Source organism: Vicugna pacos, chromosome 12, assembly GCF_048564905.1.
Source record: "Vicugna pacos chromosome 12, VicPac4, whole genome shotgun sequence".
Lineage (NCBI taxonomy): Eukaryota > Metazoa > Chordata > Mammalia > Artiodactyla > Camelidae > Vicugna > Vicugna pacos.
The window spans coordinates 16,182,369-16,207,094 of NC_132998.1; the positions used below are offsets into that span (position 1 = coordinate 16,182,369).

Here is a 24,726-nt window from a genome sequence, read left to right on the forward strand (position 1 = left end):
TATCTCGGAGGCTCAGATTCTTTTAGCACCTGAGCCACTCCCTTGAGACTGTAAGGATCTCTATCTAAAATAGAATGTAAAGAATAAAATATAATTGGAAGTGAAAAAATCTGAGTTGGTCTTTGAATGTCTTTAAAGAAAAAACGATTCCTCTGAAACCAAAACAAATATGAATATACCTTTGCCATTCCTTTCTTCACCTTTTCACTTACTGTGTAATTGTATTTTATTTTCTATTTCCTTATATCTCATCCCTTCTAATGACCCCAACTTTCTAACTGGTCCTCTTTGACCTACACAAAAGCCTGCTTAAGCATTCAATGAGTTCTTTATGAAATTCTGTGGTCATTTAATCTGCTCTGCAAGGTCCTTTTTGGGAGCTTTGTTCTGTTCTCCAACTTAAGGAGTAAGAGACTCTTGCCAAGTCCTGATTTTTATTTTTACTTCTGTTAGTAGTATTTTAAGGAGAACCGAAATATTGTCCACTCTGCTTTTATAATTGCTCCTTATAATTTTCTTTTAATACTGGATCACTTTGAGAAATGCAGAATTCCCGTTGTCATCTGACTTAACTGCCTTTGTAACCTGTTATCTTCATCTTTCCATTTAAGATATTTTAGTGCCAGTTATCAAGACTTATTCTCTTAATGTTTGTGGTTTATCCAAGCCCAGATGTATAGAAACATAATGGAAAGAAGTAGGCTTGCCTGAAAAACTTCGGTCAGCCATGTTGCTTTTGTCTGTTACCATGGCGCCTGGGAGGGGCACCTGAGAAAGGAATGAGAAGGAGGCTTTTCCACGCGTGGTGTTCACTTGAATGCAGTGGATATTCTAGTAATGCAAGTTTCTGATTACTCTGTCTTCTATTAGTGATGTTTAGCCGTGGTAATCCAGAGTTTTGTTAATAGAATAAATGGATTTTTCGAGTTGCTTGATTTTGATTATGCAGTATAGTCATAAGAAAGCAAAACTACCCTAAAACTTCTTGTTTTTTCTATCAGTGAATCCTCTAACATTAATGTATTGAGGCATATCTACTTCCTCGTAAAAGCCTCAAAATAATTTATCGTAACATGAAAGTTTAATAAAATTTCCCCTTCTTATCTAGTTAACTCTGCTAGGCTTCTTTTAATTATGGGCTTCTTTTGAACCCCATCTGCTCTAGAGGCTGTAAAGAAACATACCTCCCCTTTTCATTTGAGCTTTAGCAATACACACTTGTTAACTATATTTTATTTTTAAAAAATATGTAAAGAAAAAAGTAGTCTCCTTTGGGCTTCTTTCCCTTTAAGAAGAGCACCCTTCTGGTTCAACCCCTTGTGGAAGAAAGGTCTTTTCTTGGAATGCACATTACACAGAATCTTGGTGTATGTACTCTGAATCCCCTCTATAATTTCTCATTTTCTCTTCCTTCTAATTTCCTAGGCTAGTTTTCATGGCTCACATAATTTCTTTGGTTCCCATAATTTCACCCTTTTGTGGTGATAATCTTGTTGCTTGAGAATCTTTCCCACCATTTCAGTGCCATGAACACTCACGCAGTGACAGAGTGTGCAAACTAATGCTCCTTATGCTGTGGTCCTTTCTCGGTTTGGGTACCAGTTTGCCTTTCACGCCAGTACATTCTGTATGGTGATGCCACCTCTCCTGCTCTCCCACCACAATCTGCAGTGGTTCTAAGAATAGCCTTGGCCATTCTCTCTTTTCCTCCTCCTAGGAGGCGTTGCCTCTCTGTTGTTAGCTAATAAGCATCATGGCATCTTGGAAATACAGGTAATAATCCTCAAATGCCATTAATTTTTCTTACTTCATCCCCTGAAGAGGTGACTAAATAGTTTCTTCTGGGGATGAGAATGTTCAACACTGCAGTAATTTTTGATGTGAGCTACATATGTCCTAGCTGGGGAAAGCCAGAAGGAAAGAAAAATGGCCAAAAGTATATTAAAATAGAATCAGGAAAAATAGTAGGATGATGACAAAAATTTATATCCTCTTTTTTTCCATGTCAGTATACTTCAGAAAAAGGGTAAGGAAATATAGAGGGAAATTGAGACAACACTGAAAAATATTGAGTATGTGTCATAAATTATTTTTTAAAAGAGCTGATAATGCATTATTTATCTTCTCACCTTTATAGTAGTTCCTGCTGTACTGAATCCTCCAGGGAAATTTCTTTTGCATTTTGCCTTTAGCGAAACCTGTTGGGAGTAACAGGCAGCTTCAAGAGGTTCATTACATGTTAATCTTTGATTTAAACCCTTGCCGATGCTAACAAAATATCAGACTGGGTCCTTTGGCATCATCTTTTTCTTTAGAGGACTGATTTCGTCATGCAAGGTTTATGTGGCATGAGTGATAATTAATGCTGAGATCGCTGTTTCTATCAGAACCATTTTGCCTTTCATAGTCTCTAAATTATTTGTGCGTGTGCAAATTTACCAGAATACAAATCCCAGAAAGTGAAATAATAGTAAATGTAATAGTTTAAAAAATTTTTTTTAATCTCCTCTCTTTGCTAGCCTTTAATATTCCCTCTTTGGCATTTGATTTTATTATTTGAATACTTCATTTGGAAAATTGATGTCCAATTTTGTTTTAATTTAGTATGTGGATAGACCTTTTCATTGCTTTCATATTGTTCAAGTTTGAAGAATTTGGTTTGTGCAAGCCAAAGCTGCCTGGATGTTTCCAGTCCTATTCAATAAGCAAAGTGTCCTCTATTTAATTACAGCGCCATGGAAACTCAGTAGTTCTCAACATTCAGTCTTATATGATCCCTTTTAAGCCATATTCTAGGTAGAGTGAGGATAATAGCAATACTGATTTATTTATGTTTGGTCCCTTTGCATGCATAATATTTAGCATTTTAAGTATTAAAGAAGAGAAAATAAAGTCTTGAATATATTGGATAAAATATTTAATTTTATTATTTCTATAAAACATGGGATCATGAGGAAATAAAAGAGGAATGATTCCTTGTCTATAGAGATTAAGGGGTAGAGCAAAGAATACACTTACCAATGATTTATGAAAATGTGTCTACTGTGAAATGGCTGGGCATTTTGCTGCTGTTTTTGTTGTTGTTGACGTCACGTAAGACACAAAGAAGCATAAAGGGGCACTTTTATTTCTATATTATCTGTTAGCCCGTATGAATGTTAATGCTATTTGTATTCTACAATGACAGTATTGACAAATGTGCCCATCAGTTTGAAGTTTTCTGAAAAATGCTTTTGTGACTTCTGATCTTTCGATGTCACTAAGTGCTGGTAATTTACTCTGTCCACATTTTGTAGAGTATATTGCTCCTCTGATGGAGAATCCTCATTTTAGAGATGAGAAAATTGAGAGTCAGATAAGGGGCAGTATAATATATTGATTAAAAGCCTGGGCTCTGGAGCGAGACCACCTGGTTTCAAATCCTGGCATTGCTAATTACCATCCGAGTGACTTTGGTTAGTCCAGTGGATTTATTGGTAGAGTTAGAGCTGATATATACAAAGCACTTTGAACCCTTGCCTGGAACATAATATGTTCCAATGAGTGGTAGCTACTATTGTTGCTATAATTTTTATTAGGTGACCATATACATTATCCTGTCAGTCTTGGATCAGTGTTTTTCTCTCTTGCCCATACGCTATTACCATGACACATGCCGCCCTCCTAGTATGCTGTGCTGCAGTGTATCCTGTCTCTCTCTGAAAGTCAAAGACACATGTGGAAAAATGGGGCGTGTGTGAATTTTAGAACTGTCCTTGGTACAACACAGAGGATTACTTACCTGTATGCCAACTGGTAACTGGTACGGAGGAAACCAAGTCTAAAACTAGAGAATATTTAGTTCACGTTCATTAGTGTGTGTATATGTTTTTATATATATAATATATATATATATATAATATAAATAAATTATATAAATATAAATATAAATATATTATATATATTATATATTAAAAAACATATATATATTATATATATATATAAAATGTTTCTTTGCCCCTTTGTTAAACCTCACACCATCCCCCATTCTAAACTCTTCTTCTTAGCTTTCTCTCTTGCATTTTTAACTGTATAGATGTCTTTTTCTATACTGAATGCTGCAGCAAGTTTTCTTTTTTCACTTGTTCACACCCAATACCATGCCATACAGTTTTGGGTTTAGCCATGGATGTCTTTGAATGCAAGTTACAGAAAGGTCTGATGCAAATTGATGGAAAAAAAGGAGAGAATTTGTGGTATCACAAAAGAAGCAGTTCTCAGGGCAACTCAGGGAAAGGTCTGCCAGAGTCTCATCCCTGCTTCTCTTTGCCTCCTTTTTTCCTACCCTCCTTTTTTGTGTTGGCTTGATCTTCAAGATCATAGCAATATGATTATAACAATTCCAGGAATTACATTCATCCAGAGGAATAAAGAAAATACCAGCTTTCTGTATCTGTATAGCATTCTTTTTTTTTTTTTTGAGTAAAGGTAGATTTATTTAGAGAGATACATAGGCTGTTTCAGAAGGCAAGAGAAAGGCCATGAGGAGTGGGGGTTGGGTGCTCGGTTAAAGTAAAAGTGGGTACACACTCCATCACTCCGTAGACAGAGTGCGGGCCGTCTCTGAAGATGTAGCGAGAGAGTGGATAGCATTCTTAAGGGCAAGAAGTCTTTCCTAGAAGTCTCCTCACAGTTTCCCCATGTCTCTTTGGCCAGAATCGTGTCAGACCCCAGAGCTCAACTTACCATCAGCAAAGGCAGTTGGAGTCCCATGATTAGCCTAGAATAATAATTTGGGTGGAATGGAGGATGGAAAATTGCTTCTTGTAAAGAGCCAGGCAGTAAGTTGTTTTTTTTTTTTTTTGCAGGTCACATGTTCTCTCTTGCAGCTACTAAACTGTCTCTGCATATAAACTGCATATAAACAATATGTAAATAAACCACCATGGCTATATTCCAATACAACCGTGTTTATTGATACTGAAACTGTAATATCATATAATTTTCATGTGTCATAAAATCTTCTTCTTTTTATTTTTTTCCCCAGCCATTTAAAGATGTGAAAACTGGTCTTAGCTCCCAGGCTGTACAATATTGTACACCTATAACTTATATAATGAACTATACATAAACTATACATTAAATTAAATTAAAAATAATTTTAAAATGATGGTCCTGGAAAAATGAAAGGCAGATGGATTTCTTCTGTGGGCCATAGTTTGTCAACACTGAATCAACTCTCGGGACCAGTACAAGCTATTTTGACTAAAGAAATTCTAATCTTGATATTTGTGTATGCTTTATCTTAATATTTGTGCATATTCTTGGAACTTTATTTTTCATACCATTTAGATATATAAAGAATATTCATTTTTATTGTCTGAAACCACTTTTGGAAAATAAATTATTTCTATCTTTCATTTCCTGCTAAGGATACATACATATGCATCATTACAAGTTGTGTAAGAGGGATGTAGGAAAAGGGTAGACTCTGTGAGAGACAAGTCTTGGGACTAAATGTACATGGGAATTGAGAAGGCCTTCTGTAAAAAAGTACCATCTAAAATCAGAAGATGGGTATGCAAAGTGTGTGTGTGTGTGAGTTTATGGAGCAATCTGCCTTCACCTTAGACTTAAAGTTATTCTTAGAAATATCATTTTTTCAAGTACAACTAGACACATAGGAAAATAAAACACTAAGAATGAGAACTGGCATAAACAACAGAGGACAGAAAGAGACTGCAAAGAGGTCAGATTAGAATTAACCCACACTTAGTATGATACAAACATGCTCATTATTTTAAAGTAAATATCAAGTTAAGTCTGGATTTATTTTCGGGGAACAGGAAGACATATGATAGCTAATCTGAGAAAAGAAACAGAAACTCTAGATAGGGAAAGTGGAATAAGTGGGAAAAAGTACAACTTCAACAGACAGATGTAATAGCACAGTAGACAGAGATACATAGAGAATTAGTGAACTGGGAAATAGGTCATAAGAAATTATCCAGAGATTAGAACAAAAAATTTTTAACAGTTGAAATATATTAAAGAGAAGGAAGGAGAGAGAGGACATAGTTGAATGTTTAATATACATTTCTTCTGAGTCCCAAAAGGAGAGGGGAGGGAAAATGGCTGAGAATTTTCTGGAACTGATAAAAGACACCAATCTGCAGATTCAAATACCCTAGTGAGTCCCATTAATGTAAATCCTCGTCTAGACACAATATAGTGAAACTTCAGAAAATCGAAGACCAAGAAAAATTCTAAAAGGGAGTCAATAGCAATATTACTTTCAAGAGTAATGAATGGACCGATCACACTGACTTTTTAAAGCCTGTTGTTATAGAACAGTTTTAGGTTCACAGCCAAATTGAGAGGAAGATACAGAGATTTCTTTTATACTCTGTGCCCCGACACATGCATAGCTTCCCCCATTATCAGCAACACTCACCAGAGTGGTACCTTTGTTACCAAAGATGAACCAACATTGAATATCATTATCACTCAAAGTCCATAGGTTATCTTAGGGTTTACTCTTGGTGTTGTACATTCTATGGGTTTGAATAAATGTATAAAGATAATTATTTTAATGTTTACAGAGTATTTTCACTGCCCTAAAAATCCTCTGTGCTCTACTTATTTATTCCCTTTATCCCAAACCCCTGGCAACCACTGATCTTTTCATTGTCGCCATAATTTTGCTTTCTCCAGAATGTCATATATTTGGACTCATACAGTATGTAGCCTTTCAGATGATTTCTTTCACTTAGCAACAGGCATTTAAGGTTCCTCTATGTCTTGTCCTAGTTCGATAACTCATTTCTTTTTAGCACTGGATAATGCTTCACTATCTGGATGGACCACACTTTCTCCATTACCTATGGAAAGACATCTTGGTTGCTTTCAAGTTTTGGCAGTTTTGAATAAAGCAGCAACATTCATCTGTGTGCAGTTTTTTGCATGGACATAAGTTTTCAACTACTTTGGATAAATATCAGGGAGAGTAGTTGCTGGATCCTATGGTAAGAGTTTGTTTAGTTCCATAAGAAACTGCCCAACTGTCTTCCAAAGTGACTATATCATTTTGCATTCCCACCAGCAATGTGTGAGAGTTCCTGTTGCTCCACATCCTCTCTGGCATTTGGTGTTATCAGTGTTCTGGGTCTTGGTCATCCTAATAGGTGTATTGTGGTAGCTCATTGTTTCAATTTGCATTTCCCTGATGACACACGTGGAGCATCTTTTCATATGTTTATTTGCTATCTGCATATCTTCTTTGGTGAGGTGTAGGTTAAGGTCTTTGGTCCATTTTAAAATCAGATTGTTTTCTTGTTGAAATTTAAGAATTCTTTATATATTATGGCTAACAGCCCTTTATTAAGATGTATCTCTTGCAAATATTTTCTCTCTGGTTTGTCTTCTAATTCGCTTGAATTTGTCATTTGCATAGCAGAAGTTTTAAATTTTAATGAATTCTAGCTCTCAATTATTTCTTCAATGAATCTTGCCTTTGGTGTTGTATCTAAAAAAAGCATCACCATACCCAAGGTCATCTAGGTTTTCTCTCTATTATTTTCTAGGAATTTTATAGTTTTGTGTTTTACATTTAGTTCTGTGATCTATTTTGAATTACTTTTGTGATGGGTGTAACATCTGTGTCTGGATTTATTTTTTCACATGTCCAGTTGTTCCAGCAGCCTTTGTTGAAGAGACTGTCTTTGCTTCATTGTATTGTCTTTGTTCCTTTTTCAAAGATCAGTTGACTATATTTGGGGAGGGGGTCTATTTCTGGGCTCTCTGTTCTGTTTCATTGATCTATTTGTTTATTTTTTTTTCCAGGATCACACTGTCTTGATTACTATAGCTTAATCAGTAAGTCTTGAAGTTGGATAGCATCAGTCCTCTAAATTTATTCTCCTTCAAAATTGTGTGCACTGACTTTTCAATAACAACAGTTGAAGCCAGAAGGGAGTGAAATGGTATCCTTAATGTGTACAAGGAAAAGAGTTTCTGCCCTAGAATTCTATGCTTAATAAGAACAACTTCATGAATGAAGTAAAAAAAACTGTTTCAGAAAAATTAAAAGCTGAAAAAAAGTACATAGTAAATCTAAATGAATATTGATAGACTAAGATAATAATTATCATCATTCTCATACCTTATCTTGTAGTAACTTATGGTGAAAAAGAATATGAAAATGAATATATGTATGTTCTGTATGACTGAAGCATTGTGCTGCACAGCAGAAATTGACATAACATTATAAACTGACTATACTTCAATAAAAATATATTTTAAAAAATAAAATATATAAAATTTTTAAAATTTAACAATAACATTATGGTATAGTGAGGAGTGAAACATGTTAAAATGTGTTATTGAGTGAGTGTAAGGGAAAACAGAATGAAGAAAACAATCAATTTAAAATAAGTTGTAAAATGAGGAGGAAAAGAAACAGATAGGCAGGGGAAAAGCACAAAATAAGATAGTAGATTTTAAAATTAATTACATTAAATGTAAATAGGCTGAATGGTCCAATTTAAAAAGTAAATATTTTGAAACTGAATTAATGAAAGTCAGCTCGTTTAAAAGATGCATGTCTGAAATGTGAGGATACAGAAAGGTTAAAAATGAAAGAATAGTACAATATAGCCCATGGAAAAGAAAGCTGGTTTCTTCTATCAGACAACATAGATATTAAGGTGAAAACTATTACTAGAGTTACTTCGTAATAATAACATTTCAGATCACAAGGAAGACATAACAATTTAAGTTTATATATAGTCTCAATAATATAGTCTCAACATATATGATATAAAATTGACAGAACTACATGGAGCGATAGATGAATCCACAGTCAGAGTGAAGTTGCAGTAATTGCCAGAATACAGGTGCGTGCGTGCGCACACACACACACAAATCGTTAAGAATACAAAGCACTTGAATGTGATGAACAATCCAACCTAAGGAACCTGCATAGACCATTAAGCCCCAAAGTGCACGTTACATACTCCTTTAAGCACCCACGGAACATTTACAAATATTGATTATGTACTGGGTGATAAAGCTCATCTCAACAAATTTCACAGAAATACTTTATGTAGGATATTCTATCCGACCACAGTGCAAATAAGCTAGAAATCAGTAACAACAGATAAATGAAAAATTCCAGCCTGGAATTCATTCAAATAAGCCCAGCTAATTTCCCCCTCTGCCTGGGGCATTTTTTTCCCCTGTCATTTACCCCCACATTAGCTCCTCTCAGCCTTGGTCTCAGCTAAAGTGTTATCTTCTCTCTGATCTACCCAAAGTAGTTATCTCTGATGAGATCCCAAATGGCCGCCTAGTTATCCAGAGTCTGATTCTGGCTGGTTCTTTACTTGGTGTTAATCTGCAATTATTACTATTTGTCTGGTTAGCTGTCTTGAATCCCCCTCTGTATGGCAGATTCTGTGAAGGCAGAATCTTTCTTGTTACGGCGGAGTCCCCAGTGCTGAGCACAGTGTCTGGCATATAGCGGCCACCCAGGAAGTATTTATTGAGAGCATGAGAATGAACATTTCCATAATTTTCTTCTTCATAAATGGAGGTGAGGAGAAATGCAGCAATACATATGATAGTATCTTCAAAGGCCTGAAAAGAAATATGAGAAGCCCTTTCACTTCTTAATTCCAGAGGCTTCCGGGGGAGTGTAATCACATTTTGACATGTTATTATGAGAAGTGTTAAGTTTGGGGGTAATTTAATTCTTAATTTCCAGGCTTAATGTGTTTAACATTTTAACCTCAATGTTTCATTTAGCATAGCTGTAGAAAATTTTACCTAATTGGCCCCCTAAGGGGGAAAATTGTCTGAAAATAGGGAAAAGTGCTGTATTTTAACAAATATTTTGTCCCAAAATACAAGTATATTTTGTATCTAATGAGGCTCAATCTCTAGTCTCACAGTGTGCATGAATTCCTCTCTTTCTTTCTCTGTCTCCCTCTGGCATCCCCTCCCCTCTCTCACCCTCTCCCTGGTCCTCCACTTCCATTACTCCTGTGACCTTTTTGAAGTTATAAATGTAAGTAAATGATTTAGAAGTTAAGAAGCCACTGGAGGTAGAACGTTAGATTTTTAATGTTATCCTTAACTGTAGCATAAGAATAAAGTAATTTTGGCTAGGTTCTTTTAATAACATCCTTTGAGTCACTCTCTGATAATATTCAGGATGGAGCTGTGTGTTAAAAGCTCACTGAGTTGACTAGTTGGATTCATCTACATCAGTCATTCTCAACACTGGCCATTCATGGAATCACCTGAATGCTCTTATAAAATACTGATGCCCAGGCCCCTCCCCTAGAGATTCTGATTCACTTGATCTGAGTTCCACACACTGGTATTTTCAGCAATCTCCCTGGGTGATTCTTATGTGCAAGCAGGGTTAATAATCAGTGTTCTACAGCTTTGCCTCGCAAGGCATGATGGCTGGACCAGTAGCATCAGGATCACCTGGGAGCTAGTGAGACGTGCAGAATCTCAGGCCCCACTCCAGTTCTACCTAATCAGGATCTTTATTTAAATAAGATCTCCAGGCGATTTGAGAAGCACCCATCTATAATTTCCATGGGCTCTATTAAAAAAAAGAAGTATCACCTCAATTTGAGGCGAAGTCTGAGGCCATGACAGCATCAGTTAGATTTACAAGCTAACCAGGAGGTAGATGTTTGTTCCCAAACCTGCTGCTGGCAGTTGTCTCTGTGTTGTAATTGTAGTATTATTGAAATACCGTAAACACCTATACGTACGAAATATATAAACCATTGAGATGTGAATGTGAAAAGAAATAATTTATCTTTGAATAAAAATTAAGTTGAGGGCTTTGGGAAAAGATGATAAACTCAAATTGCTAACAACTATACTCTTAAATTAGATGTCACTAAGACAATGGTAAAATGTGACAGAAAGCAAGGGACAAGAACAATCCCTCTTCAGATTACTTGGCGAGTATCTATCTTGTTTCACTTAAACAAACAAAAAATAGAACTTACAGGCAACACATTATAAATTTATTTATATGATCAAGATTACAATGAAGAACAATCAAAGGATCCATAGTGAAGAAAAATATTCTTCAAAATGTTGAATGTGTGTGGATGTGTTTTTAATTAAAATGTTTAAGGTAATACTTACTGTTGACTGTCATTTTCCAACTGTGGACCAAATTCCTACCCAGATAACATGGAATAAAGAGGCTCCTACTGAATATCTATGTAACTGTCCCTATTTGAATGTTAATTGTATTTTTCTTTTTTCCTAGTCCTTTTTTCTTTTTTCTGCATAGTAAAATGGTTTTCAAGCCTACCTGTACCCAAGCAGCTTTGAAAAATAAAGAGGCCCAGAGCCTACCCTCAGAGATTCTTATTATGATGCAGCTGGGTCTAGAGTTTTAAATGTTCTTCAAGTGATTTTAATATGCATCTGCAGTTGAGAACTGTTGGCCCAGTAGATTGGGAGTGTATAAATTGGTTATAAAGTCAATTTATCATAAATCAGTTCCAGCTTATATAAGTATCCTGATTAAACGTTCTTTAGTATCTGGTCCTATATATTATTATGATTATTATTCTATTTTCTGAATGTATTATGAGTACTCGTCCTCTGATTAAATCATATTAAAGCCTTCTTCCTTCAGTGCTCATTTTCAGATGTTCCTCCGCTGAGAAGCATTTCCAGTTACATCGTCATAAAACGTTTTTCTTCCTCTGCATTGTGTGGAGTTGCTGTGTGTCTGTTTCCCACGCTGGGCTGCACGCTCCTTGAAGTCAAGGAGGCACCTGCCTAGTACAGTGCCTGGTGGACAGGAGGTTGTCATCAATGTTTCTCATTTCCACTGGGTGTTGCTACTCTTGCAGCAAGTTTTTATGAAATTATTTTGCTTCTCTTGTTTAACCTTTTGTTGCTTTCTGCTTTCCTTTCTCCTGCTCCATCTCAGTTTATACTTTACAGTTTTTCTGTCCTCTGCTGTTTCTGTTAGCAGACAGAGGGACCCCTCAGTTAAGAGGCCCACCAAAGTGTGGTCCTTGCTGCCAGCTGTGAAAGTATTTGCAGCAGAGGCAGAGGGAAAGAGTGAATGGTTGCTTTTTTTCCTCAAAAGAGAAAAAAAGATTTGACCAGGGAGAAGGAAAGAAAAGCACTCCTCTGGGAGAAGGACGTGCTCGAGCTGGGTGCTATCAGCCAAGATGGCCTGTGGAGACAGCTCTGGCTCCGGCTGGGCCACGTGGATTTTTATGAGAGGCTTCTGCCATCATGTTCTCCTTCTGGGTGTGATGGAACCAATCAGTCCTTGTACAGGCTTTTCAGTCCTTGTATGGGCTTTTCTTTCTGGTTGTTATCATGGCAGTGTTCAATTGTCATGAGCTGGTGGGTGTGTCCCTTAGCATGCTGATGTATTACAATGAGCATATAGTGAGGCTTAACTGTCCACTGGAAGTCAAATACTCTGCCATCTTGGGCTCAGTTGATTCTAACCGGTTCTTGTTTCTTCTCTTTGCAGCTGCCTCCTGAAACTTAGATAAGAGTAATTGGTTTCTATTTGAGGGAGGGGTAGGGGTATGATCCTGGGGGCATCAGCCTTGGTAACAAAAGTAAAAGTTGCTTTTATTCAGAGTGCCTGCCTTCTGGTAGACCCAGTGTACCCCCCACCACACACACACACACACACACACACACACACACACCCCCCAAAAAAAAACCTCCAAAAATTCTGATCAGCCATGAAAGTTTTAAAGGGAAATGGAGTAATCTCAGTTAATTGTTGAGATAGGCAGTCAGAGTCATCTATAGGCTTGTCTTTATATTGCCATGAATGCTGTATTTTTCTCCAAATCTTTATCGTGCTCATTTTTCTTATTCCCAGAAGATTAAATGAATTGATTACATTATTAGTTTTAAAGAATCCATCCTATCGTATGTAAGCTAGGATCAAAAATAAGGCCAGTGATGGAAAGGTAGTTAAATGAAAAGAATTTCAGGATATATCTTAAATGGGTAAAATTAAATTAGGGGCAAAAGCACGCCATTCTTCCTTCCAATTATAGACATGGCCTTTTTGCTATGATCTTCTAAATATCCAGTTCTTGTTTTCCCAGTACCTAGCCCTCTAACTCAAAGGCTGATCTGGAGAGGATGTTAGAATTTTTGTGTTTGTTCTATTCTGGAAGTTATTTTTAGCCTCCTTTGCCTCCTAACCCCTCTCTCCTGCTAGATTTATGGTGTTTCAGGGCCTGTTCTCTTTGTGGAAGAATAGGCTACTGACCTAAATTAAGGCCCCCTAGGAGAAGCCCTCTTTGGTCCTTTAGAAGCCCAAGGACCTGATATTTATAGACTGGGAGGGGAGGGTTGCACATCTGCTCTCAGGATCTCATTTCCTCGACTCTAATATTAGTTTTGCAAACAACGATGTTCCCCAACAATTAATGAAATTTAGTTAAAAGAAACAATCATGTATAATTAATGAATCTGGGAATTACTTAAACACTCTGAAATTTCGATCATTTAAAAAGCATTGACTCATAGAAATTGGTTTTATGTAGAGGAAGGGAAAATTTTACCAACAGATTGTCCAAGTGGACTTTCATTGTATGTGTTGCCTTGTATTATTCATGTTGATAAGTTACTGCTCGGACAGTAGCCAGAGACTTTTTCATTAACCGATGGACAAACCTGCTCCTGTTTCCAGTGTTCCAGCTCTACTCAAGTGGAAACTAAACTGCCATTTTATAGCAAGGGCCAACTATTTCGGTGAGACCCGATATATAGGACCTTTACTATAAGAGGCAAAATCAAAGGATAAGGGCAAATGGAAAACGTGAAGATTAGAGAGGGACAGTTGTCTTTTTTTTTTCCCCCTGCCTTTTCGTCAAACAGGAAGCTGGAAGAGAACTTACAAAACAAATTCAACAAGCCTTTAGAGTTAATTACCCATGGCCAGTGCTGGGTGCTGAATACAAGATTCAAAGACATATAAGACACTCACTGTCCCTGTCTCATGTTGGAAAGATGAAAAAAGCATACAAGTAACTAGAGGAAAGGAAAAATGGATTCAGTGCTCTAATAGAGATTTAAGCACTGTAGAAGAGGGAGAAATTAATTTATAGCACTTAGTGCTCAAATCGTTTATTACAACCATATTGTTAAGAACTGACTCTGAGTGAGTGCAGATTTCAAAAAATGACTGTGGGCTGGATAAATGCAGTGTGGCTGATTGGAGTCTTTAAAGAATATTGAAACACTTTGAGATGTTTTTGTTTGTTTGTTTGACTCCATGGAATCTTAGCCTGCCTCATGAATGCATTTATTGAACATTCTTTTTAAAAAGTGATAATAAAACCATCAATATATATAATTACAGTTAGTGAGATATGTTCTCATCCAACAGCTTTGATTTGTGTATCACTGACAAATAACTATCATGTTGGCTCAAAATGAAATAACTGACATTGTACACTGGGTTTCTAAGAGCCCTCCCAGAAGAAATCAAGATTTCAAAAAGCATCACATAAAAGCCACTACTTGTACAGCTCTGCCCTTAACAGAGAGCTTAAACAATCTAAAGATCACCCATACCTGGTGTTTTTAGAGAGAATTTTAAAGAAACCATAAGTCTCATTTCTCACCTAAGTGAATCTTACTGGCTTTCTTCTTGGCATCTATAACTTTTAATTTTATGCTGTATCATTTTAAAAGGTGTTGATACCAGTTGGGAAAGAGTAGACTCATGTATTTTCAATCCAGTAATAAAAAGGAAAAGCTAAATATCCAGTGAATGTGGAAATATTTAGAAGTGAAATCTATGTCTTTTTGCTTTTATATTCTAAAATATCGTTAGATAGATTTAAATAATTCTTTCGAGAAGGGTTTGCAGAAGTTGTTTTAAATCTCATTAGAGGCATCTGCGTTTTCTATTTCTGCATTAATGACCAGTAAATCGGGATTTTAGTGTGTAATTTAGGGCTTTTAGAGTTTTACTGGCTTCTTTCGCTTATCCATTTCTCAGTCTGTTCTGTAAATTCCTTTTCACCTTTTTTTTTTTTTTTACAACTGACGACTTTCAGATTTGCCTCTGTTGCATTTCCTGTCTTCCTATTTCTTGTTAATTGTTAAAATGGCGGGGGGGGGGTAGTGACACGAAAATAATTCACATTAATTGCTTTTGCACATTCTCTCATAATTATGGTGCTAGTAACTGTGTAATTAGTAATCCATAGCCTTGGTGAAACATATATACCAATTGTAATAACATCCTATTGAATTTTCTCTGAGTTCTAATTAATGTCCCTACCTATGGCTGAATAGGCTGTTCACTGGATGACCCTGAGTGACATAATTCACATGATGTGAATGGTACCCCCTGGTACCAGCGTATACCAGAGTCATAGTAAATATGCATTTGACATTGGTTAATATTAATAACTTAAGAGTCGTGGCAGTGCTGTGGGTGAGTCTGACTTCATGGGGGCCTAGCTTCTTAGGCTGCAAAGTGCTAAGACTGTGAATGAATACCATCTCCCTAGAAACTTCACATCTTAGAATATAAACATGTTGTATACTCAGTAAATCACTTAACATAGATCTTTGAAAAAGCAGCCTTGTGGCCATAATTCTGCTTTAAGTCAGTAAATGATTTGGACATAGGAATTCAGAGTTATAGCATAAGAAATTTAATACTGTGTATACACACACCAGCACGCGCACACACACACACACCCCAAAACTAGGAAAGTGATGAAGTCTCTGACTATGAACACATGAATGCAATTCAGCTAAAGAAGAAGTCAGTACAGCAGAGTGATTTTTCCTTTATTGTTTTGTTGAGGAAGTGATTTCTTTTACTTTACACCCTGCTGGGAAAGGGTAAGCAGGCGGGTCCGACTCAGTTAGGGAATTCTGGAGACTTTCTTGCAGTCAATGTAGTAGCCCTGAGTATTACTATCTTTGAGGCTTGGTTCCTGGAACCTGCAGGGACTGGCCTTGGTTAAAATTGGGGCCGATGCCTAATCTGATTCCTCTCCTCTGTTCTGACACTTGAGCAGCCCAGGGCTCAGTTCCTTCGTCTTGCCTTCTGCTTGCCTAGGGACCTCATTTTGATAAGTTACCTGGACTTTTCCTTCAAACAGATCTGAATTTAAAAAAAAATCCTCTATTTTCCCTCTTCAGAATTTATCTGTTCTGTGTTCTACTCTCTCATGCCTTTCTAGTCAACCTATCCTTGTAAATTGTTCCTCTTTGTGGTTTAAATTGAGTTAATAAGAGAGCCAGGTGTGCTGGGTGTTGGTTTTTCTTCCTGGGCAGCCCGTGTTCCCAGTTCCATTCTCTCTCCTTCTCTGCCCAGCTCTGTGCCCCAGGAGCTGGACTTCTGCAGACCGCATCGCCCCGCTCTCTTGCCAGCTGGCTTTCGGGAGGGTTTGCCCATGGGAGGCCCTGGCAGGAAATTGGAAAGCTGGAGGAGAGAGAGTTGGCCATGTTTGTTCCCTGCCCATTCCCTGCACCGGGCTGGGTTTCTGGCAGTACCTGTGTTTCTCATGATTTCAGCTCCCACCAGGCTGTCCCGCCTTCAGAGCTTTGGCTCAACTTGGGCTCCAATAAAACCATTTCCTCTCTTTGTCCCTTAGCCCTAGGGTGGTGGTGACTTGTCGTTGCCAGAGCCTGGGTCCTTCTTGAGCCCTTGTTTGTTCCCTCAGCCTTGATCCAGTCGTCCCCTCCCATTTTACCACTCAGTCTCCTGTGTTTACATGTAACATAATTTCTTAATTATAGCACTTTAGCTTGGCATTTATTATAGTTAGTTGTGTACAAGTCTGTCTTCCTTACTCAGTAGTGAGGGGATGAATCATATTTCTTTCTCCTTTGATTTCTAGTACCTGGCAGACTACCAGGCATGTAGTAGGAGTTCAGTACATGCTTGTTAAATGTATTAATAAATTAATATGACTTTTATTCCTACAATCTACTCCTTTGTCCCAGAGCCATCCTAATGGTATTTTCAGGATTCTTTGTAGTATATTTTTAGGAATGAGTGTAGATTTCTGAGTTTCTTAACACTTTTCCCTAAAGAGCCTAGGGAAGGCATAGCTTGTTGGCATTACTAGGTATAGAATTATGGAGAGCCACAGCAACTGATCAAAAAAGAAATGAGACAAATATCACTCACTCTGAGTTCTCTCGAAGCCAGATTCACCCTGTTAGTGCTCATTGCTTGAAAGGAAACGAACCCATTGTGATCTCATTCGCTTTTGTGTTTCTCCCTTTGCCAAGCTCCATTTGGTGCCCTATTGTCTCACAAGTTGCCTATTTGAGTCTTTTGAATTAAGAGTTTCGAACAGAAGGTCCATCTGCTCCACTTGAATATTAAATTATCATCAGACTTTGTATAAGAAGAATTTATCCTTGTGTTTTTTACAGTGTTTCCTTTTCCCTCTGTTCTAAGAAAAAGATTTGGGGCATCAGTTTTTTTCTTCAACATACCCTTGAGCTTGAATAGGCTACAGTTATCAAGTTGTGTAATATAATAGATAGAGGAACCTTTGACTGGCAGGTGCTGAATAGAAGTAAGAAGATTTTATTTATTCTCCTTATCTTATAAAATGTGGTACTTATTAAGTATAATTGAACACACAATGCGCCAGATCCTGGTATTGTGAGGTCACTGAATCTCATAAGAAAAAAAGGCACACTCTTTAGAATTACATGTTGGAGAGATATATTTTACAATCAGTCTCATTAAGTAAATGCACATGCTATTTTAATTCATAATATGATAGATAGTATGCAACTGACAATCTGTAGTTTCATTTTGAATATTCATGAGTGAGCAAGCTTCAGCCAGCTTTTAACTAATATAATTTATGCCAGTAAGTTGTATTCGCTTCCAACAAGCTCCAAAACTTTAAAATCAATTTGCCAGTAATATATATTATGGAGTAAAATTTGTTAATAAAAACTGAGTAAGGAGATCAGTTGAAGATGGTATTTTAAAAATATGCATGCTGTCCATTATTTAAATGTGCACCTTTTAAGTAGTCAGTTAACTTTTCAGCAAAGATAAAAGTTGGGTTAAATATGAATATTTGTACAATGATATAGATTCAATATTATTAATAGAAGTATGTCTAATTCATTATACAATTTTAAAGATAATGGGATATGTAAATTCTGAGGAGGGACTTTAACTCACACAATGGAGTTAAAAGGAAATGTACTCACCCATTTTGTAAAATCCATGTGGTTAAAATTGAAAATTGGATTTAATAAGTAGGGCTAACAGACTGAGTCCTTTCCTATTGGCTGATCACTTCCTCTGGTCTTTTGAAGTAATTAGCTTGGGTTGACCTAGGTAGCGTGGAACTCCAAAGCATCTACAATATCGAGTACCCTTTGAAAGAAAAACAGTACAAATTTGTGAAAACAAAAGTTGTTTCAGAGTCTTAGAAGGATTCTAAACCAGAGAAGGGTACTGAAGGTTAAGCTCTGCTCTAGGGTAAACCGGTCTCTATTTAGGTGATGAGTCCACATGGCTAAGTATGTAACATTCTCTTCAAAGCAAGCAAACGTTTCCATTGGCTAAATGTTTGTGTGGATTGTAAATATTTCGAACGTCTCAAAAAATTTTGATACTTTCCATGCATTTTTGCTAATTAAAAATGTTTCCCCTATCGAATCTGAAGTTCTGTTTTAAAAGTTTATTTAAAGGTGCACATCAAGACTTTTCAATATCCTAAACAGGGCACCCAAACACACGTGTACTTACAAGTAAAATAATACCAACCCGTGAAACATAAAGTCTACACATACATACTAAAATTAAAGTGGTTTCTTTCTAAGTTTCTGTTTTAAAATTCTGTAATGGTATTTAAAAAACGAACTTGTTTCATATTCACATTGCCCTGATTTGTAGCTGCCCTGAGCACCTGCTTAAGCTACCCTTAAATGAGACCTCATCCCGCAGGCAAGTAATTGGCTTAAAGTCTGTTTATTGGCACTCCTTTTTTCAGAGTTTAATTCTGACTTACCATTGCCACCCCCCCCATCCTTTTTGTACCTTATTTTACTCTCTGAACTTAACAGGCATGAAAATGACTTAAGCCTACATGTGCCATATACTAGATTGAATTTAGGCTTATAGTTACTCAAACACATTGAAAAGGCATAAGAACATGTGAAATATTGTTGCAAGAAGATCTGAATGCCTGTAAGCTATTTTTCCTAATGAAAAATTTTAAAAGATAAACATATGTATTTTTTTATTCCAAAGCTATATGCCAGTTTCAAGGACGAACCTACTTTGAAGGAGAAAGAAACACAGTCTATTCCTCTTCCGGTGTATGTGTTCTGTATGAGTGCAAGGTAAGAGAGCTTTTCACGCATCTTTCTAAATTCTTTCCTGTCTATAAACGCAGTAACTAATGTTGCTTTAAAATCTCACCATTGAGATGCCTTTAAAAGTTCTAAGGCAAAGAGCAAATCTAAGATATTGATTATAGTTCAAAGGTACAGAAATTATTTTTGCAGTCATGTAAATTAGTGGTTGTAAAGTCATTTCCCCAACAAATAAAAATGCTCTTTTACCAAGTTAAAGTTTTATGAAGTAGTCTTTTATTTTCCAAATACAAATTGGCTCCTTGTTTGCTGTTTTGAAGAAAATGCAGATAAAGGTAGACTCAATCTGTTGTCTGTCTTGGTTTTGACTGGTGATAAATATCACTCAGTCCAATTAAAGACAAAACATAAAAAAATAAGCTATTGGATGGAGATGAGACTGATATTGATCTTAATCCCTTTGGGAGGGATCTTTTAAATGATTTGAAGGGGAATGCTTTATAAATGTACTACCATGGTCTCTTGAAGTTTGCTTCTGAAGCAAATGTAATTCATTTTAACTCTGTTTCTTGACCTGCTAGTTGAAAAGCTAAATATGTTTCATAACAGTTTTCACATTTACCTTTCATAAAGTATAATTTTGTATTCCTTGACCATGATGTTATATTTCAAGCCATATTTTATCTGAAGGAAGCTGTTTATATATATAAAGCTTTTGCTTTAGGATTCATTTACATTTGATCCTTAATTTTCTTCTTTAAATACCTTCTGTACATGCTTTAGGGGGACATTTTCATATGTATAGGTTATGTAGAAAATTAATATAAGTGATTGACTCTGCTGGCAATAAATCATGAGCATTCATTCATATGATTGTTAAGTGTTGGGGAAAGGAAAATCCTCAGAATTTTGCCAAGATAAATTGAATCTGAAAAAAGCCAGCTACATACAGCATGCATCTTCAATTGGAAGACATTTGGAATAAACTAGGAGGGGAGGTAAAGAGACAAAACTGTGACAGATTTGATTTCTCGAACATGAAAGCTCTGATTTCTTCATGCCCATTATAAGGTATTCCGGCTGCTGCTTTGGGCTTTAAATCAGCTCTCCCACCAGGTAGGTTGCCATCTTAAGGATAAGGTTGCTGAGGCACAGGAACGTAACACGAATTGCTGAAGCTGTATTTCACGATGACTTTTTCTCTCTCTGCATCCCTTCACCCATGTTGTTATGAGTTGGAGTAGGTCCCACTGTAGATATAAGGATTGGAAGACTTGGAGTGAGATACAGTAACACGAAGGAAATCAGAGAAAAGTCACTTCAAGGAAGGTGGAAAACTTTTGTCAGTTGGTTCCTAAGTAAACTCGAACTTTGAAATATCAGCCCTGAGTTTAAAAATCATGAGAGCAGTTGAAGATTCTCCCCTTATTGTGTGTATGTGTGTTCTTTCCATTTGGCTAGTGTATTCCATAATACTGATAATTATGATTGGGAAATTTATTTGGATATTTGCCTATTTGATGTTAAGATACCTATAAAGTGATTTTATTTTAAACTGGGTTAGTGAGAAGTCTGCATATAGTCAACTGTGCAGGTACTTAGTAAATATTGGGTGAGTGAGTGAACGTTACCTTTTATTTACTCAAGTGAAAGGTACCATTTCCTACCCTCTAATGCTGTGCTATGCAGTAGAAGTATGATGCAAACCACACACGTGATTTTTATTGGGCTAAATTTTATATATTCAACCCCATTTATCCATAATATTATCATTTCAACATGCAATCAATATAAAATTCTTAATGAAATATTTTACATTCTTTTATTATAATAGGTCATCAAAATTTTGCCTGTATTTTGTATTTACAGGGGTCAAGAGCTACATGTAGTTAGTGGTTATGAATTCTACTTCACAGCAATACGGATTTCCATATGCTTGTGTAGTTCTCAGCTGCATTCTTGACTTTAAGGACTCCCATTGTTTCTTCTCCCTTCAGGCCCCTGAGCTTCTGTATTTACACCTTTACATAATTGACAGCTCTCTCAGGCTTCCATCTTCTGGGCTGTCAATTCCGGTCCTTCTTTGTTTCTTTATTGTCAGTTTTGTGGTCTTGAACATGTGTCCTGGGGGGTAGGGGGTGAGGTTTGTGAGTTTAATAGTAATATAGAAAAGCACTGTGGTCCTCAAAGTAGGATTATCAGAATGAATATTATCATCCAACCAAAGGAGAAATAGCATTTGACTCCACTGTATATGTATCTCCTGACATTTTCTTGATAAGAGATTATGGTGATTTGGAAAAGGTCCTTTCCATAGACAAGCCAGGAAGAGGGGGATATTGGAATGAGTGTTTCTTTAGTCAAAGCAGTACTTACAGCATCTGAGGACTCCAGCCCAGGAGGCGGCCTCTCAGATGGCTCTAGACTGCTCCAAAGGGGTAGGGGAGGGGCCAGGATATATAGGAGTTTTTGCAACAAAGACCAAGTAGTCAGAAAAATCAAAAGATTACTGTTAATTAAAGAAAACCGTATATCTCAGGTTAAGGAATTTAGCGCTCTTTTATGTATGGGAAGGTACAAAGGTCTGGGCTCATTGAAATCATTCCTTTGGTAAGCACCTTAGCTAAGGAGGGCCAGAATCTGGCTTTTCCCATCCTGAGTTCCCTCAGGGGGGCACTGCTGTGGGTGGCTGCAGAGGCCAGGCTGCCTGCTCGTCTGCATTGGGAGCTCACTCTCTGGGGTGGAGGTAGTGGCTGACGACTTAAAGGCCTCAGCATTCTTTGTTCACTGATACGGCCGGCAATATTTTTCATTCACAGTTATTAAAATGGAAACCTTCACGTTCCAGTGGGTTTTGTTTTTATTACTTATGCACTGGTAAGCATCCCTCGTTCTTGAGAGATTGAAGGTGGACAGTATAGAGGTCACATGCTTTGAGGGCCACGCTACTCCGTTTATCAGCAGTGTTCTGTGTTTTGTTTTCTCCTTGAGTAGGATTTAATCTACTTTGGTTGCTGGAACTATAATCATTTTACACTGATTTATTCATTCATTCAGGAAATTCTTTGAATGCTAACTGTGTGCTAGAAAATACACTAGGCACTCATGCCCAAAAGAGATGTGAACACAGTCCTCATTTTCCTTATAGTTCTGTGACAGACCCCCCCCCCCCCAGTATTCCTTACTGGACTCATTTGCGAGAGTCTGTTCATTACAGCTTAGGAAACTTTAAATTGAAAGTGTTTTAAAAGTTCAGCTTTTGTTTATTGTGTTTTTCCAAAGTGAGCCGTTGATCGAATTCAAGCCGTATCTTTGCCACAGTCGTCATCTGGATGTGCAAATACGTTGTAAACTAACTGAATCTTTCAGGATCACCCTGATTTTTGGCAGATTGAAACTATGGCTGCAGTGTGGTTTGCTCCCACTCCCAGAGCTGGCTTGTCAGTTTTAAAATGGCTTTCCAGTTGTGATTTATGTCATGTTGCAAGTGAGCCTGTGACCTGCACAGAGGTTCTCAGGATGAAAATTTTACTCTCATGTTAAAAGAGATTTTCCGATGCTGGATCTGGAAACTTCTTAGCCAGTCCTAATTAAGTTTGAAGCATTTATTTTCTGTTGTCTAACAGGAGCAGACCATGAAGCTGGTGGAGAGTTTAGGCTGTCCCACTTTGGACTGTCCAGAGTCTCATCAGATTACCTTGTCTCATAGCTGTTGCAAAGTTTGTAAAGGTAAGACTTTTTAGTAAAGTAAGATTTCTGTGCATGAGTCATTCTAGGAGGCTAGTTCAACTGACATGAAATAGAAATTTTTATGAGCAAGTTATTTCCAAAGACGGTCGAATTGAAATCTAGATGCTCTCATGAATTTCTGCTGAACTCAAGTTCCGGGACCTCTAAAAACTTCTGTGTCCTGGTTCTGAGTGAGCATGACGCTGGTGAAAATATGTACGTAGTAGGGCTGAATTATTTGATTAGTTTTTTTAGGGGTGGGGATTTGCTTTTCTTTTCTCTTCAGTTTTTTTTTTAAGTGAAATATAGTCGACTTACAATGTTGTATTAATTTCTGGTGTACAGCATAATGATTCAGTTATACATATAAATATACACACACACACACACACACACACACATACACACACACATGTATATATTCCTTTTCAGATTCTTTTTCATTATAGACTATTACAAGATTTTGAATATAGTTCCCTGTGCTATACAGTGGGACCTTATTGTTTATCTATTTTATATATAGTAGTTAGTATCTGCAAATCCCAAACTCCCAATTTATCTTTCCACTCTGCCCCTTTCCCCCTTGGTAACCATAGGTTTGTTTTCTATGTCTGTGAGTCTGTCTCTGTTTTGTAAATAAGTTCATTTGTGTCTTTTTTCTTTTTTCTTTTTAGATTCCACATGTAAGTGATATCATATGGTATTTGTCTTTCTCTTTTTGTCTTACTTCACTTAGTATGACGATCTCCAGTTCCATCCATTTTGCTACAAATGGCATTGATTCATTCTTTTTTACGGCTGAGTAGTATTCCATCGTATATCTACACCACAATTTTATTCAATCATCTGTCGATGGGCATTTCAGCTTGCTTTCATAATTGACTTAGCATAATTCCCATCTGACTACTTCACATCCCTCTCTTCTCAATTCCGGTCTCCTTCACTCATAGACCTCTGTACTACTGAGAAGAGAGAGGCCATCAGATATGCCTCGCTTGTTCTGTGTTGCGTCTGTGATGACAGGCCTACAACCAATAAGTAGAGGGGACTTAGATTTTTAGTTCAATATAAGAAAACAGTAAAATTTCAAGTATTCAGAAATGTAGTGGGCTGTCCAGGAGGCAGTGAGTTGCGCATCATTAAAGGTTCTTGAACTTGGTAGTTTGTTATAGATTCAAGTATTAAACTGAAGGATTGATTTTATGGAACCTTTTATGATCCCGCCAACCGTGAAATTATATGTGCCTTCCTGAATTATCATGAAATTATATATTTGTGAACCTACCCCCTTCCTTGGACCATGTACTTTGAGGACAGGGGTGGGTGTTTACATTCATCTCTGTATTCTTAATACCTAGTATGACACCTGGGGTATAGTTGGGGCTTATAGCTCATGTCATTGTTACTATATAACAAATTACCCTAAATGAGCTGCTAGCCCTTGTTACTAGTGTCTTTATTGGTGCAAAATCAAGCTTAAATAGAAAAAATTAAGAAAAAGTAATTTTAAAAACACATACTTATTTTATTTTGTCTTCTTTTAACCTAATCTATTAACAGAGGGACATAAGACCCCCCCTTCCCCAGTTTTGAGGAAGGTGGTGCAGCTTTTTCATTTTCTTTTTAGCTCCTTTTTCCATTCATTCAATTAAGAGTTTT

At 36.9% G+C, this 24,726-nt stretch overlaps 1 protein-coding gene across 8 annotated transcripts in view; it reads left to right on the top strand.

Annotated features, from left to right (window-relative positions):
- Nucleotides 1–24,726, top strand: part of NELL2 (neural EGFL like 2) — a 342,904-nt gene that overhangs the window by 155,752 nt on the left and 162,426 nt on the right. For all 8 annotated transcript variants that reach the window (XM_072972950.1, XM_072972947.1, XM_072972949.1 and 5 more), the window contains 2 exons: nt 19,274–19,365; nt 22,965–23,067. In XM_072972950.1, coding sequence (XP_072829051.1) covers nt 19,274–19,365; nt 22,965–23,067 — 195 coding nt within the window. The remainder of the gene's footprint in view (nt 1–19,273; nt 19,366–22,964; nt 23,068–24,726) is intronic.